Source organism: Phyllobates terribilis, unplaced genomic scaffold (assembly GCF_046119375.1).
Source record: "Phyllobates terribilis strain yellow unplaced genomic scaffold, ASM4611937v1 Scaffold_1__5_contigs__length_1240528914, whole genome shotgun sequence".
Lineage (NCBI taxonomy): Eukaryota > Metazoa > Chordata > Amphibia > Anura > Dendrobatidae > Phyllobates > Phyllobates terribilis.
Window position 1 is genome coordinate 566,487,258 of NW_027362761.1, and position 15,111 is coordinate 566,502,368.

The window sequence follows — 15,111 nt, forward strand, 5'->3', positions numbered from 1 at the left end:
ATAGACCAAGTCCCACACACAGCTAGAAGCCCAAATATTTTTTCAGAGCTAGATGCAGAAAAAAATTATATTCAGTTTGCAACCTGATGGAGGTCAGTATAGATGGACTAATAGAATGATGCTATGCCCAAAAGATTTTACTTCACTAGGTGCAGTAAAAAAATTGGTATTCTATACACAGGTGGTATATCTTGCAACACAGATAGGCTACTCCACTGACTAACACACTCTGCAATAGGCCAAAAAGGATTAGCTTTGCTAGATTCAGCCAAATGCTGTGAAAAAAACTTGCACAGCACTGGCACAGACCTGCCTGGCAAAAACTGATAGGAACTGATGTAACCTAGTCCTGAAAAGGACTCCAATTACAATTAGTCTTTACTCCCACAATCTATCTATTTAAGAGCACAGACCTGCCTGATAAAAGTCGTAGGAAATGCTGTAACCTAGTCCTTAAAAGGACTGCAATCACAACTATTCCCTACTCCCAAGCTATCTGTATATTTGTGCGAAAATTGGCTTGAAATTAACAAGGTATAGCGCACACAGCAACAGCGGTGCCGTCTAACACGCAGCTGCAGCAGTGAGAAAATGGTGGCGACGGGGAAAATGGCTTGGTCTTATAGGGCAAGGACATGTGACATACACTGCCAATGACACATGCCCTTGCTTGTGTGAAAAAAAGCACTTCGCTCCGTGTGTGCGCTGCTGATAGGCTGACAGATTGCACCTCCCCACTGCAAATGCGGGAAAGAGAAAAAAAAATGGAGATCTTCATTGTTCCTGCAGAGATCCATCCCCTGCCCCTCCCCCCGCCCCGCTGTACACTCAAACTGCGTATTAACATTAATTTTCATCATTACTGAGAAAAAATCCAGTTATGATTTTGGTGCACGAACAGTTATCGAACATAACCTCGAACAGCCGAATTTTTCTCAAATTGTTCGTGTTCGCCGACCGGCTCGAACACCGCCCAAAACAGCTCGAATTTGAGATTGGCGAACAGTTCGAGTAGAACAACGCTCATCTCTAATTGAGACTCTGGAGTCCTGACATAATCTCCCTAGACTTATTTAAGGCCTATTAAAAAACACACTTGTGTCTTGAGATTGAGACTCTGGAGTCTTGACATCATCTCCCTAGACTTATTTAAGGCTTATTAAGAAACACACTTGTGTCTTGGGATTGAGACTCTAGAGTTCTATGTTAGTGTGCTCCACTATCTGTGCATTCAACTTGCATTCATCCTTGCTGGGTTTTCACTTCATATGTCCTACTGCTCCTGAGATTCCTTATTGTCCAAGTCCTCTCAGATCCACGTGTGTTTAAGGAAGCTGAACCGACGCCCGAGGTCCAAGTGCCCTCCCGGACCTGAGGCTCAGTGGATCCTCCTCACCTGGTGAGCCTTACAATTTGCAATATATCTTTATCAGAGATAGAGGATTCTCTCTACTCCTGAGTTCATCAGTCACTCTGAAAAACGGGTAAAAACACTTTTGGATGACAGCGACAGTGCTGTGATGTATGAGATTACTGCTGCAAATTGAAGTCTATGGTGGATAGAGGAGGAAAGTGGGAAAACAGGCAGAGGGAGACACAGACAGATGGTGCTGCAGCTTTTTAGTATATGTCAAACTCACCCCACTGCTGTATGTACACTGTTCAGTCACACTGTCTAGTACTGCTTCTTGTGAAAATGTGCTGCATACAGACAGGAGAGCAGAAGTCGCTCATGTCTGTGTGTGCTCTATGTATGGGAGACACCATATTAGCTAGTTTCCACCCACTAGCTCAGAGACCCCTTTATAATAAGGTACAAAAAACACATCCTATTCCAATTTTGGCACAAATTATTTATAATATAAAGTCACAAATTTACATGAAAAATGAAGAAAATACAATGCCATAATTTCGATGTAAAACTGTCTATTTGGCACCTTGTTATTTATAGCAACCAGTGAAAGGCTTAGTGTACATTTGTAACCACTACTTTTGGTTATATATCACTTGCCATAGGTGGCACTCCTGTTTTTTTTTTTTGCAGAATTTAAACAGTTGGCCGAATAAACAAATATACACAATGAGATATACTTTATACTACACTGCTCAAAAAAATAAAGGGAACACTTAAACCACAGAATATAACTCAAAGTAAATCAGACTTCTGTGAAATCAAACTGTCCACTTAGGAAGCAACACTGATTGACAATCTATTTCACATGCTGTTGTGCAAATGGAATAGACAATAGATGGAAATTATTGGCAATTATCAAGACACCCTCAATAAAGGAGTGGTTCTGCAGGTGGAGACCACAGACCACATCTCAGTACCAATGCTTTCTGGCTGATGTTTTGGTCACTTTTGAATGTTGGTTGTGCTTTCACACTCGTGGTAGCATTAGACGGACTCTACAACCCACAGAAGTTGCTCAGGTAGTGCAGCTCATCCAGGATGGCACATCAATGCGAGCTGTGGCAAGAAGGTTTGCTGTGTCTGTCAGCGTAGTGTCCAGAGGCTGGAGGCGCTACCAGGAGACAGGCCAGTACACCAGGAGACGTGGAGGGGGCCGTAGGAGGGCAGAAACCCAGCAGCAACCCGCCTTTGTGCAAGGAGGAACAGGAGGAGCACTGCCAGAGCCCTGCAAAATGACCTCCAGCAGGCCACAAATGTGCATGTGTCTGCACAAACAGTTAGAAACCGACTCCATGAGGGTGGTATGAGGGCCCGACGTGCACAGATGGGGGTTGTGCTCACAGCCCAAAACCGTGCAGGACGCTTGGCATTTGCCACAGAACACCAGGATTGGCAAAGTCGCCACTGGTGCCCTGTGCTCTTCACAGATGAAAGCAGGGTCACACTGAGCACATGTGACAGACGTGACAGAGTCTGGAGACGCCATGGAGAGCGATCTGCTTCCTGCAACATCCTTCAGCATGACCGGTTTGGCAGTGGGTCAGTAATGGTGTGGGCGGCATTTATTTGGAAGGCCGCACAGCCCTCCATGTGCTCGCCAGAGGTAGCCTGACTGCCATTAGGTACTGAGATGAGATCCTCAGATCCCTTGTGAGACCATATGCTGGTGCGGTTGGCCCTGGGTTCCCCCTAATGCAGGACAATGCCAGACCTCATGTGGCTGGAGTGTGTCAGCAGTTCCTGCAAGATGAAGACATTGAAGCTATGGACTGGCCCGCCCGTTCCCTAGACCTGAATCCGATTGAGCACATCTGGGACATCATGTCTCGCTCCATCCACCAACGTCACGTTGCACCACAGACTGTCCAGGAGTTGGCGGATGCTTTAGTCCAGGTCTGGGAGGAGATCCCACCGGAGACCATCCGCAACCTCATCAGGAGCATGCCCAGGCATTGTAGGGAGGTCATACAGGCACGTGGAGGCCACACACAATACTCAGCCTCATTTTGATTTGTTTTAAGGACATTACATCAAAGTTGGATCAGCCTGTAGTGTGTTTTTCCACTTTAATTTTGGGGGTGACTCCAAATCCAGGCCTCCATTGGTTAATAAATGTGATTTCCATTGATGATTTTTGTGTGATTTTGTTGTCAGCACATTCAACTTTGTACAGAACAAAGTATTCAATGAGAATATCTCATTCATTCAGATCTAGGATGTGTTATTTGAGTGTTCCCTTTATTTTTTTGAGCAGTGTATATTAATTCTATAGCAAATCTTCTTCCTTGTATTTCTGCTCCTTGTTTATTTTAAGTTAGACCCGTATGTGTATTTTTTAAATTATTGCATTTTTTAGGATAAAATGTGAAGTAGTTCTCTGTCCAGACATCTAATGAAGCAGATCTTCCTGCCTCTAGCGCAGCAGCAAGTCCCAGTAAGATCAAAAGCACCAATTACTATTGGAATTATAGTCAATCAGTGACCTAGAAAGAAGACCTCATTTTCTGGAAACTCCTTCAGGCTGGATATCACCAAGACAAAGGAGCCTTGTCAAGACAAGTATTCTGCTTCCTAACCCAGTAGTAGTACAAATAAAGCCCTATTAGTCAAATAATGCCCCTTAAAAATAACTATGCTTCCTGAGTGCCAAAACCAAGAGTAACAATTCCACCTTTGTGCCACAATGCAAAAAAAAGTAAAGTTTATACTCGTCTAATCTGAGTCCTCATTTTCCGATAAACGTGGTACAATGAAAAGGAAAGCTCACATTTTGTAGGTCTACGGCAGCTTGTGGACTACAGGACAGAGAGTGGTGGGACCTATTGCTCCCTGCTCTACCACTGGACCGAAAAGCAGTGTTTTCATGTTGATGCCGATATAGTTCAAAGTGGCACCCACCCCGAGATCCTGGGTGCCCGGTCAGAAGTCTGGGGCACCCATACCAAGATCCAGGGCACCCGGCCAGAAGTCTGGGGCATTCACCCCAAGATCCGGGGCACCCTGCCAGAAGTCTGGGACACCCACACCGAGATTTGGGGCACCCAGCCAGAAGTTTGGGACACCCACACCGAGATCCGGGGCAACCGGCCAGAAGTCTGGGGAACTCACCCCGAGATCCAGGGCACCCGGCAAGAAGTCTGGGGAACTCACCCCGAGATCCAGGGCACCCAGCCAGAAGTCTGGGGTACCCACCCTGAGATTTGGTGCACCTGGCCAGAAGTCTGGAGCACCTGCCCCAAAATACAGGTCACCTGGCCAGAAGCCTGGGGCACCCACCCTGAGATCCGAAGCACTCGGCCAGAAGTCTGGGGCACCCTCACCGAGATCCAGGGCACCCGGCCAGAAGTCTGGGACACCCACCCTGATATCCGTGACACCCGGGCAGAAGTCTGGGGCACTTACTCCGAGATCCGGAGCAACCGGCCAGAAGTCTGGGACACTCATCCCGAGATCCAGGACACCTGGCCAGATGTCTGGAGTACCGGCCTTGAGATCCGGGGCACCCAGCCAGAAGTCTGGGGCACCAACCCCGAGATCCGGGGCACCGGGCCAGACGTCTGGGGCACCCACCCAGAGATCCTGGACACCTGTTCAGAAGTCTGGGGCACTCACCCTGAGATCCTGGACACCCGGCAAGAAATCTGGGGTTTGTGTTCTGCTGTATCGACAGCCTTTCTATTTTACTTTAAAATGTGCACCCATATAATTTTGTGCCTAGGGCAGCTGGCCATGTTGCCCTTCCACCATTTTTGTGATCTGATGGCAATTTGACAGGAGGTGTAAGTTCCATTGTTCCGAAAGTGCAAGAATGCAACACATGAATGAATATTTTCACCTTAGTGCATCATGGAGCTGATTCTGCATCCAATAATTAAATTTTACACCCTGGAATTTTTGGGTTCCTATCACTCCCTCTATGTCTAACATTATATTATGGGATACAAAATGCAGTCGTGGATTTTTGCAGCAAAATTTTGTATTGCTTCCAAACCTCTCTGCACGATGAGACTACACAGGGTTTGCTTGTATCCTGTATATTTACCTAAAACGGTAGTATTTTTCTAATCCTATAATAGTATTTGCTCCAAAATGGTTGCAATGGTGGAAATAGCCTTTAAATATCCTGAATAATAATACAATATCATATAAAAAATAATATATAAAATCTGCATATATTAATAGCCAAAATCAAAATTGTCCTCCGTGCTCTCCTCCGGTACATTGCTATGTCTTGGCATTGGTACGTTGCTATACAGTGACCTGTATTCAGAGAAGGCCCTCCTGCCACTACTGGTAGGATATCCGGAATAGTATTGCTGCCTAGTGTCGGGTTGCAAGCTGCTCCTTAAGTTCGGTTGGTATACGGATGGGATCGGTGACTGTGGGTATCGGGGGTTTGTAAAAAGATGAGAAGGTCCGGGAACTGGCGATGAGGATGCGGCAGTCTCTGGACTGTGGCAGGGACTATGAAGTATAGGACTGGGACTGAGAAGTAAATGACTGGGTTGTACGCAGGGACTATGAGGTATATGGGTAGGCTGCGTGCAGGAACTATGAGGTATATGACTGGGCTGTGGGCAGGGACTTCGGACTCTAGAATGAGTGTCTAATTTTGCAACCAGAGGCTTTCCAACGTCAATTGTCTTTCTTTCGTCCATCATATCGTCCACGCCTTTATACGTGTAGGTCAAGTATACGGTGAAGGTCAAGTTTTCCTGAAAGTAAAAAAAAACACACAAAAGTTGAATATCAAATAAAGTAAAACAGTTTGGGTAACTGGCCAGTAATGGTGACCCAAAGTCCTTCCACACAAGTCAATAATTATCCCACGAGTGCTCATAAAAACACTCATTGGCCTGGGTAAAGATGCCACCAATCAGTTCATTGACCGATCAGATCGTTTATTCAGGACAATAAATCATCGTTGTCATCAGCTGCCAATCTTTCTGTCCCCATGCGGTTTGTGTTAGCCTGTTTTAAAGGGGCCTCTAAGCGAGCGCTGATCGACTTGTATATGGTTGAGTGACGCTCGTTATGGGCAAAAACTGTCCCATGTTAGAAGACCTTTATGGAAGTTTCCTATGCTATATTGTCCTCAGGTCTTGTGCAAGAACATCATCTTACCCTTTCCTAGGATGGGTTAAAGGTCTGCTCCCTTACACAAGGAATGATGTTCCCACAATTGCCACGTGACGTGACATCAACTTCATAATTGAGAGATGCTCCTACTATGTTACGTCACAATCATAGAAGTCTAGTTGGGTCCAATCCACCAATATGTCATGATATCGTAAGCACGGACCATATGATACTAATAATAATTGGAGGGGTAACTTTAAGGTCTCAATGACAAATCTGTAACTTGGCCCCCTACCACCTACCATGAAATATTGTGTTACACTCACGCCGCTAGGTTCAGATAGGGGCGAGACAGGTTTCATGAATTCTTTGGAATCCTGGGGGAACCGTTACTCAGGGTGACCATAGACCATGTGCTGCAGCTTCTCTCAGGCACACAGGGGTATTGACCCTCAGGCACAGACACATAGGTTGTTTCACTTGCTGACCAGACACACTTGACAAGAGTCCTCATAAATGGTAGAACAGTAGCATTTAATAAGAAGCCGCACAGCCAGTGCAAGTTAACTCTTATGAGCAACAGGCTCCAGTGACAAACAGTACAGTTTCCTTAGCAGCACAGCAGTTCACAGTCTTCCCAGTAGTACAGGACAGCACAGTTCTAATGCAAAGGTACATTAATGAACACAGCATTCCTTACAGCACAGTGAGATGGAGGAGGGGGGAGGGTTTGCTGAGGGAGATGATCCCTGTGACACCCATTTTTTCCAGTCCTTATCTTTCTGCCTGACAATACTCTGCCCTACTAGTTCAGGAACTCTACCTGACCTGTGCTTAGCTTCACTCCTGACTTGAATCCTTTTCACTCGCAGGGGCGCTTCTGTGAGATACAGAACACACACACCACCTTTCTCTTCGGCTCCAGCCAGACAGTAAACAACTTCCCCACAATCCCCCTGTGGTTCTGCTAAAACACTCCACTTCTCCTGTGACTGTGTTAACCCCTCTAGTTGCTGAATGCTTTTAAAGCAACAGTGCTACTTCTGCATGTCACAATTGGCAAATACTTATGTAGTAGGGGGCCTTTTGTTTCACCTTAGACACCATGGCTGGGGGAGCAACTCCTAATTTCGAATCAGCTCCAGCTATAGCCATATGCCAAATGTCCTATTTTGCAACCCAAACCCAGAACCATGCAGGGTAAAAGTTGATAAGTATTTCCCGTTAATTGGAAACCTACTTGTCAAAACTTTTTTGCAATGTCGAAATCTGTCAGCCATGGAAGAGAGGGAAGTATTGCAAGAATTGGCTTGCAGAATAGCCAAGGGTCAGACACGACTGAATTGATAGAATGAGAAGAATCATTAGGCTACCTGGAAGTTTAAGGAGGAAGCATACGTTTGTGTAAGGGGTAGAGGTAGAAAGATGAAATAGTATTTCCCCTGTACTCTTTCCTTTTTCAACCAAAAACCTTCCATCTAATTTCCTGACAGCTGTGGTCTCATCAGCAATTTTGCCCCATTGTCCAGCTGCCTGTGGCGGAGCACCTTCGCCCAGTAGTAGAGTTCAAAGCTTGACCAATAAAGTCAAGGTTGATCTAGATGCAGTTGTCAGACATTTGAGGTGCCACATTTACAGACTGTATCTAAAGTGCTAATGTTTTGACAAATTGGTGCCCCATATAAAGTGAAGCTGAGCCTACAGTCATCTATTCAAAAGTTTTCCAAAGTTCGTCTCTTAATTTAGAATCATTAGTAGTTATCATACTTAGTGGGCAGGAGGTTTGTATTGAGGACCACAACTGGTTTTGTCATTCTCAATAAACCTTGTTGATTGGTATTTCACAGTGTGATGGTTCAAAGATGTACGGGATCCTCCACTATTAGCCAAATGGAGAGCGGCTACAAAGAGCGTCACTGTCTCTGGAGGACCCGTCCTGTCCAGCATTACACACAACCATTGCTGTGAATGGGCGCTGTTGTAATACTTAATTGGAGCTGTAGGAAAACTGAACACTTTTTGCCAGGTTTCCCCACATTTTACCACTGAAGTTTCCATACCTACCTTTAGTTTTTGCAGAGAACTCAGACGGGTGTATAGACAATGTTTTGGGAGGTTCTTCGATACCAAGAAACTTCCTGTTTCTTCTGGTGTGTCTTTATTTGTTTCTTTAGGGTCAATGTACAAATCCTGTATGAAGACAAATGAGAAAGAAAGTAATTTTCTTTAAGTTGGTTTTAGATTCTTAAAGAAGTTGTCCTGTCTTAGGCTACTAGTCTGCAGTCACTCTATGTGACTTCAGACTTGTGAATCCTCACATTGCGCTTACTTAGGAGATCCCATTAAACATAAAGCAAGAACATGAGGATCGTGGACAGATACTCACCAGAGGAAAGTCACCAACATTGGCCGTACAGTGGGTGATGTCGGGGAGTTTGTTAATAATTTGAGAGTAGATGATCATCACATTGGAGAATTCAGCAGCAAACCCCAACTTGATTTTTACACCACAGTTAAATTCAATGCACATGCTCTCCGGGAGTTCTGCAGATGGAAGAACGTTGTGAGGCTTAATGTTGTGTCTAATAACTTGAGACAAAGATGGAGCAAATTTGATCCAGGAATGAAAAGAGATCATAAATTCCCTGTAATACTAATACTTTCTGTAAAATGATGATTTTGGAGGATCCAGTTATGATACAGTGCACTACAGAAGTATTACAGTGCATTATCACCTGAGAGATCGAGCACACAGTGGGACTAAAATTAAAAGTAAGAAAAAAAAAAGTAATAAAATATTTTAAAATGAAAAAAAAATAAAAGATTGTCAATTCCCTGTAATACTTTCTTTAACATGATGATTTATGGGGATCCAGGTATGATATAGGGCACGACAAAAGTACTGCAATGTATTATATGGGAGATTGAGCGCACAGTGAAACTAAAAAGAAAAGTAAAAAAAAGAAATAAAAAAAATTTCAAAATGTAAAAAATTTAAAATATTGTAAATTCCCTGTAATACTAATACTTTCTTTAACATGATGATTTATGGGGATCCAGACGTGATACAGCACACTACAGAAGTACTACAGTGTATTTATTATATGAGAGATCGAGAGCACAGTGGGACTAAAAAGAAAAGTATGGAAAGAAAAAAAGAAAATATTTAAAAATGTAAAAAATAAAAAATATTGTAAATTCCCTGTAATACTAATACTTTCTTTAACATGATGATTTATGAGGATCCAGGTAGCATACAGCGCACTACAGAAGTATTACAGTGTATTTATATGAGAGATCGAGCTCACAGTGGAACTAAAAAGAAAAGTAAGAAAAAAAAAATATTTGAAAATGTAAAAAGTAAAAAACCCATGATGATATAAAAATATAAAAGGAAAAAAAATTACATCATTGGTATTGCCACGTCCATTACGACCCAAACTATTAAGGGGTTGTTCAGATGACCTTATTCTGGATAGCTTATGGACAGCAAATTCACATGACCCTTTTTACATGGTCTGTATGTTAAAAAATTGCAGCATGTTCTACTTTGATTCATTGGTTTAGATCAGACAAAAATATGGATCACATATCGGATCACATAACGGTTGCAATTATTAACATAGGAAATTGTATTTGGCGTATTATTTTAGAGTGTTTTAAAATGTTGATGTACAGAACGGATGCCATACGGATGCAAAAAAACTAACATATGGATGGCAGTCGGATAACAATATGGATAAAAAAATTGTCTTTTTTTTTCTAGATGAAAAATTGACAATTTTACATATGCTTGTATAAGCCCAGTATAAATCATCATTATTTGGCCCACATGGTGTTAAACAACATTAAAAAATAAAATACAATGCCAGAATTGCTGTTTTGACTTTACATAAAAAGGGAAGAAAAAGTGATGAAAAATCCTCTGAACCCCAAAAATGGCCGGAATAAAAGTTACAGCTCGTTCTGCAAAAAAAAAAAAAAGTTTTACGGATGAAAAAATTAAAAAGTTATGCCGCTCTCAAAAAATGGCAACATAAAAGCAAAATTTTTTTTTTTTTGCACAAAGTAGTAAAACATACAAAAATAAAATTATATTTCTATCCCTGCTATCACAACGAACTGCAGAACAAATATAACATGTTCTATATGCTACATGGTGAATGGGGAAACATTTATAATGCAATAAAAAGTGCCAGATTTTCTGTTGTTTTTTTTGTGTATTTCCCAGAGAGTGAATAAAAGTTAGAATATAAGTCATATGTACCCCAATAAGGTAAAAATTTGGCATTAAAAAGCTACTAATCACCCTAAAAATAAGGCAACATACAGCTACATCAAAGGAAAAAATAAAAAATGATGACTTTTTATATTTATATTTCTAAGATAAGCCTTGGGGAGATTTTATAAAAAAAACAAAAAGTATTTTAGTTCGGGCCATCCAAGGTTCTTACAAGTTGATGCATTATTTTGTGTTTCTGAGATCTCACCATTTGCCTTTGCCCATTGCAGATTCCTTGCCAGTGACTCTGGAGAACACGCTTTGTGCTGTATGGGGTCAGTCAGCGCTCTCCTGGCGGACAAGCTGCTGCGGATTTCTAGCGCTTGCATCCCTTTGGTGAGCAGGCAACGTCCCATATCTACAAAATAGTAAATAGAATAAATATTAAATGTGCCAGTCTTATACATCCCTGCTCCACTGGTGACCATAAGTGTCTATTTCCTACTCTGTGGGCCGTAAGGGTCACTGTGCAGGAAAATACCGCGAGGGTGAAGCGGAGCAGAATTAGTGCTGTGGCTTCTTTATTCTCAGGATTGGTCAAGGTTGTGGTATTTTGACCCCCACTTAAGCAATTTTCCATAACTTTAACAATATGTAATGCTGCACAGAATCAAAATGTGACAGCCACTGTCAGCCACATTTTGTGGCACCTAGCATCATAATGTCTTACCTTTCCACACATACAAGTAGAATGGATCTGGCACCAGATCACGAGCAATGTTCACATGTGCAAATGTATTTTCTGTAGCAGAAATCCAAGGTGGACCTTCTGATTTCCAAGGGGAAGCCCCTAATTTCCAAGGCAAACCATTTAATTTCCAAGGCTGAGCATCTAATTTCCAAGGCAGACTCTCTGATTTCCAAGGCAAACCCCCTGATTTCCAAGGCGAACCCCCTAATTTCCAAGGCGAACCCCCTGATTTCCAAGGCGAACCCCCTAATTTCCAAGGCGAACCCCCTGATTTCGAAGGCGAACGCTTTAATTTCCAAGGCAGACCCTCTGATTTCCAAGGCGAACCCCCTAATTTCCAAGGTGAACCCCCTGATTTCCAAGGCGAACCCTCTAATTTCCAAGGCTGACCCTCTGATTTCCAAAGCGGACCCTCTGATTTCCAAGGCTTACCCTCTGATTTCCAAGGCTTACCCTATGATTTCCAAGGCAGGCCCTATGATTTCCAAGGTGAACCCTCTGATTTTTAAGGTCGAACTCTCTTATTTCCAAGGCTAACCCTCTGATTTCCAAAGAGGACCTTCTGATTTCCAAGGTGAACCCTCTGATTTCTCCTGTGGATTTGCAGTTTACACTGCAGCGGATCCACACTGGTATTTAGACATTTGTTACTCCGTAGGGCTAAGATCATGTTCACACAGTTTTTTTATTACATGGTGTGGTAAAGCGACTTGCTCGTCTCTCCGGAGGCAGACACAGGACACACGGTTTGGGTAAAGTTCCTGCGAGTTTATTGTGCGGCATAAACTCCAGCAGCGTCCCATAAAAATAAACAGTCCCTCTTGGAGTTAATGGGAAAACAAAAGATGAAGTTGTGAAAACAGAAGATGTGAAGTTTCAGCAACACCAGTCCAAGCACCTTTACCCCATTAATGGACACAGCACACGCTTGCGGCCCCTCGCTGAGTCGACAGTCCACACTGCAGGCTGGATAAGCATAATAGGAGACCCGTCTGCCTAGGCTGCAGTCCATGGGTTCAGGGGACATACAGTACAGACCAAAAGTTTGGACACACCTTCTCATTTAAAGATTTTTCTGTATTTTCATGACTATGAAAATTGTACATTCACACTGAAGGCATCAAAGCTATGAATTAACACATGTGGAATTATATACTTAACAAAAAAGTGAACTGAAAATATGTCTTATATTCTAGGTTCTTCAAAGTAGCCACCTTTCGCTTTGATGACTGCTTTGCACACTCTTGGCATTCTTTTGATGAGCTTCAAGAGGTAGTCACTGGAAATGGTCTTCCAACAATCTTGAAGGAGTTCCCAGAGATGCTTACCACTTGCTGGCCCTTTTGCCTTCTCTCTGCGGTCCAGCTCACCCCAAACCATCTCGATTGGGTTCAGGTCTGGTGACTGTGGAGGCCAGGTCATCTGGCGTAGCACCCCATCACTCTCCTTCTTAGTCAAATAGCCCTTACACAGCCTGGAGGTGTGTTTGGGGTCATTGTCCTGTAGAAAAATAAATGATGGTCCAACTAAACGCAAACTGGATGGAATAGCATGCCGCTGCAAGATGCTGTGGTAGCCATGCTGGTTCAGTATGCCTTCAATTTTGAATAAATCCCCAACAGTGTCACCAGCAAAGCACCCCACACGATCGCACCTCCTCCTCCATGCTTCACGGTGGGTACCAGGCATGTAGAGTCCATCTGTTCACCTCTTCTGCGTCGCACAAAGACACGGTGGTTGGAACCAAAGATCTCAAATTTGGACTCATCAGATCAAAGCACAGATTTCCACTGGTCTAATGTCCATTCCTTGTGTTCTTTAGCCCAAACAAGTCTCTTCTGCTTGTTGCCTGTCCATAGCAGTGGTTTCCTAGCAGCTATTTTACCATGAAGGCCTGCTGCACAAAGCCTCCTCTTAACAGTTGTTGAAGAGATGTGTCTGCTGCTAGAACTCTGTGTGGCATTGACTAGGTCTCTAATCTGAGCTGCTGTTAACCTGCAATTTCTGAGGCTGGTGATTCGGATAAACTTATCCTCAGAAGCAGAGGTGACTCTTGGTCTTCCTTTCCTGGGGCGATCCTGTTTCTTTGTAGCGCTTGATGGTTTTTGCAACTGTACTTGGGGACACTTTCAAAGTTTTCCCAATTTGTCGGACTGACTGACCTTCATTTCGTAAAGTAATGATGGCCACTCGTTTTTCTTTACTTAGCTGATTTTTTCTTGCCATAATACAAATTCTAACAGTCTATTCAGTAGGACTATCAGCTGTGTATCCACCAGACTTCTGCACAACACAACTGATGGTCCCAACCACATTTATAAGGCAATAAATCCCACTTATTAAACCTGACAGGGCACAGCTGTAAAGTGAAAACCATTTCCGGTGACTACCTCTTGAAGCTCATCAAGAGAATGCCAAGAGTGTGCAAAGCAGTCATCAAAGCAAAAGGTGGCTACTTTGAAGAACCTAGAATATAAGACATATTTTCAGTTGTTTCACACTTTTTTGTTAAGTATATAATTCCACATGTGTTAATTCATAGTTTTGATGCCTTCAGTGTGAATGTACAATTTTTATAGTCATGAAAATACAGAAAAATCTTTAAATGAGAAGGTGTGTCCAAACTTTTGGTCTGTACTGTATGACACCTGGCGGCTACGTGCCCAGGGTTGTGACACCGCCAACAGACAATATCTTTAACAAGAGTCTTTGTGGCACCTTCAGTGGGAGTGGGACGCCCCCCAGTGGTGGCTCTAGACCCCTTCCGTGGTGAACCCGCCCCCTTTTGGGTATCCCAGTACAGAGAAGTGGCTATATCCGGTTTCCCGAGGGATTTCTCTGCATATGAACATACCCTCCATCCTCAAGATTTTCCATCTGGAAGTAATTTTTCTTCGTGGCGGCACAAAAATCCAGGTGGAAAGTTTCTAACGCAAGAGAACAATGTTGTGGAAATCCCCATTCACGTGCATGAAGAATCTGTACCAAAATTCGTATAAAAGCCAACATGTGTGAACATACTTTACCCCTTTCTTGACATCCATGTATAGCGTCTTTATGGTGACCATATAAAAAACCGACGCCAGCACCTGCCTCTAACAGAAGCTTGGAATTGGCCATAGGACAAAATACGTTCTCACCTTCTCCAACCTCGTCCAGCAGGACGGTGATCTTCTTATTTTCTAACAAACGTTTCTTGAGAAACTTCATAAAAATGCCATTTGCTAGATCTGAATGTTGAATTTCGAACGCCTCTGCCCCCTGGCACCTAGAAAATAAATAAGAGGAATGACAAGAAGAACCTCATAAACTTTATGATAGACCTTATAGTGTGAGTACCTCCCTTGTTGGTCCTCCCATGCATGAGGTCTCTGGATATTTGGGCACTGTGGGATTGTACATGCTCTCAAAATTATAATTCCTCCAAAAAACAGATTTAGTGTTCATGATACCAATACGAACGCATCAGAGTGCCTTACATTATGGTGGAACGTCTTACTTCTTAGTTCAATGACTTCTGCGGCCCCCACCCATTTATTTTCTACAACTGTGGTTCCTTTGAGGAGGGTCATTTGCACAGGCTCGCCTACTTGCAAATAATATAAGACCATCCAAGGCTACATTCTCCTAAACTGCTCATCATGA

The 15,111-nt window shown here is 43.1% G+C and overlaps 1 protein-coding gene across 3 annotated transcripts in view; it reads right to left on the reverse strand.

Moving 5' to 3' along the window:
* Positions 1–1,022: 1,022 nt before the first annotated feature.
* MALT1 (MALT1 paracaspase) overlaps positions 1,023–15,111 on the reverse strand; it is a 95,974-nt gene continuing 81,885 nt past the window's right edge. For all 3 annotated transcript variants that reach the window (XM_073680812.1, XM_073680804.1, XM_073680797.1), the window contains 5 exons: positions 14,607–14,734; positions 10,984–11,133; positions 8,880–9,037; positions 8,558–8,683; positions 1,023–6,129 (listed from right to left, as the gene is read on the reverse strand). In XM_073680812.1, the coding sequence (XP_073536913.1) occupies positions 5,590–6,129; positions 8,558–8,683; positions 8,880–9,037; positions 10,984–11,133; positions 14,607–14,734 (1,102 nt within the window). In that variant the 3' untranslated portion in view covers positions 1,023–5,589. The remainder of the gene's footprint in view (positions 6,130–8,557; positions 8,684–8,879; positions 9,038–10,983; positions 11,134–14,606; positions 14,735–15,111) is intronic.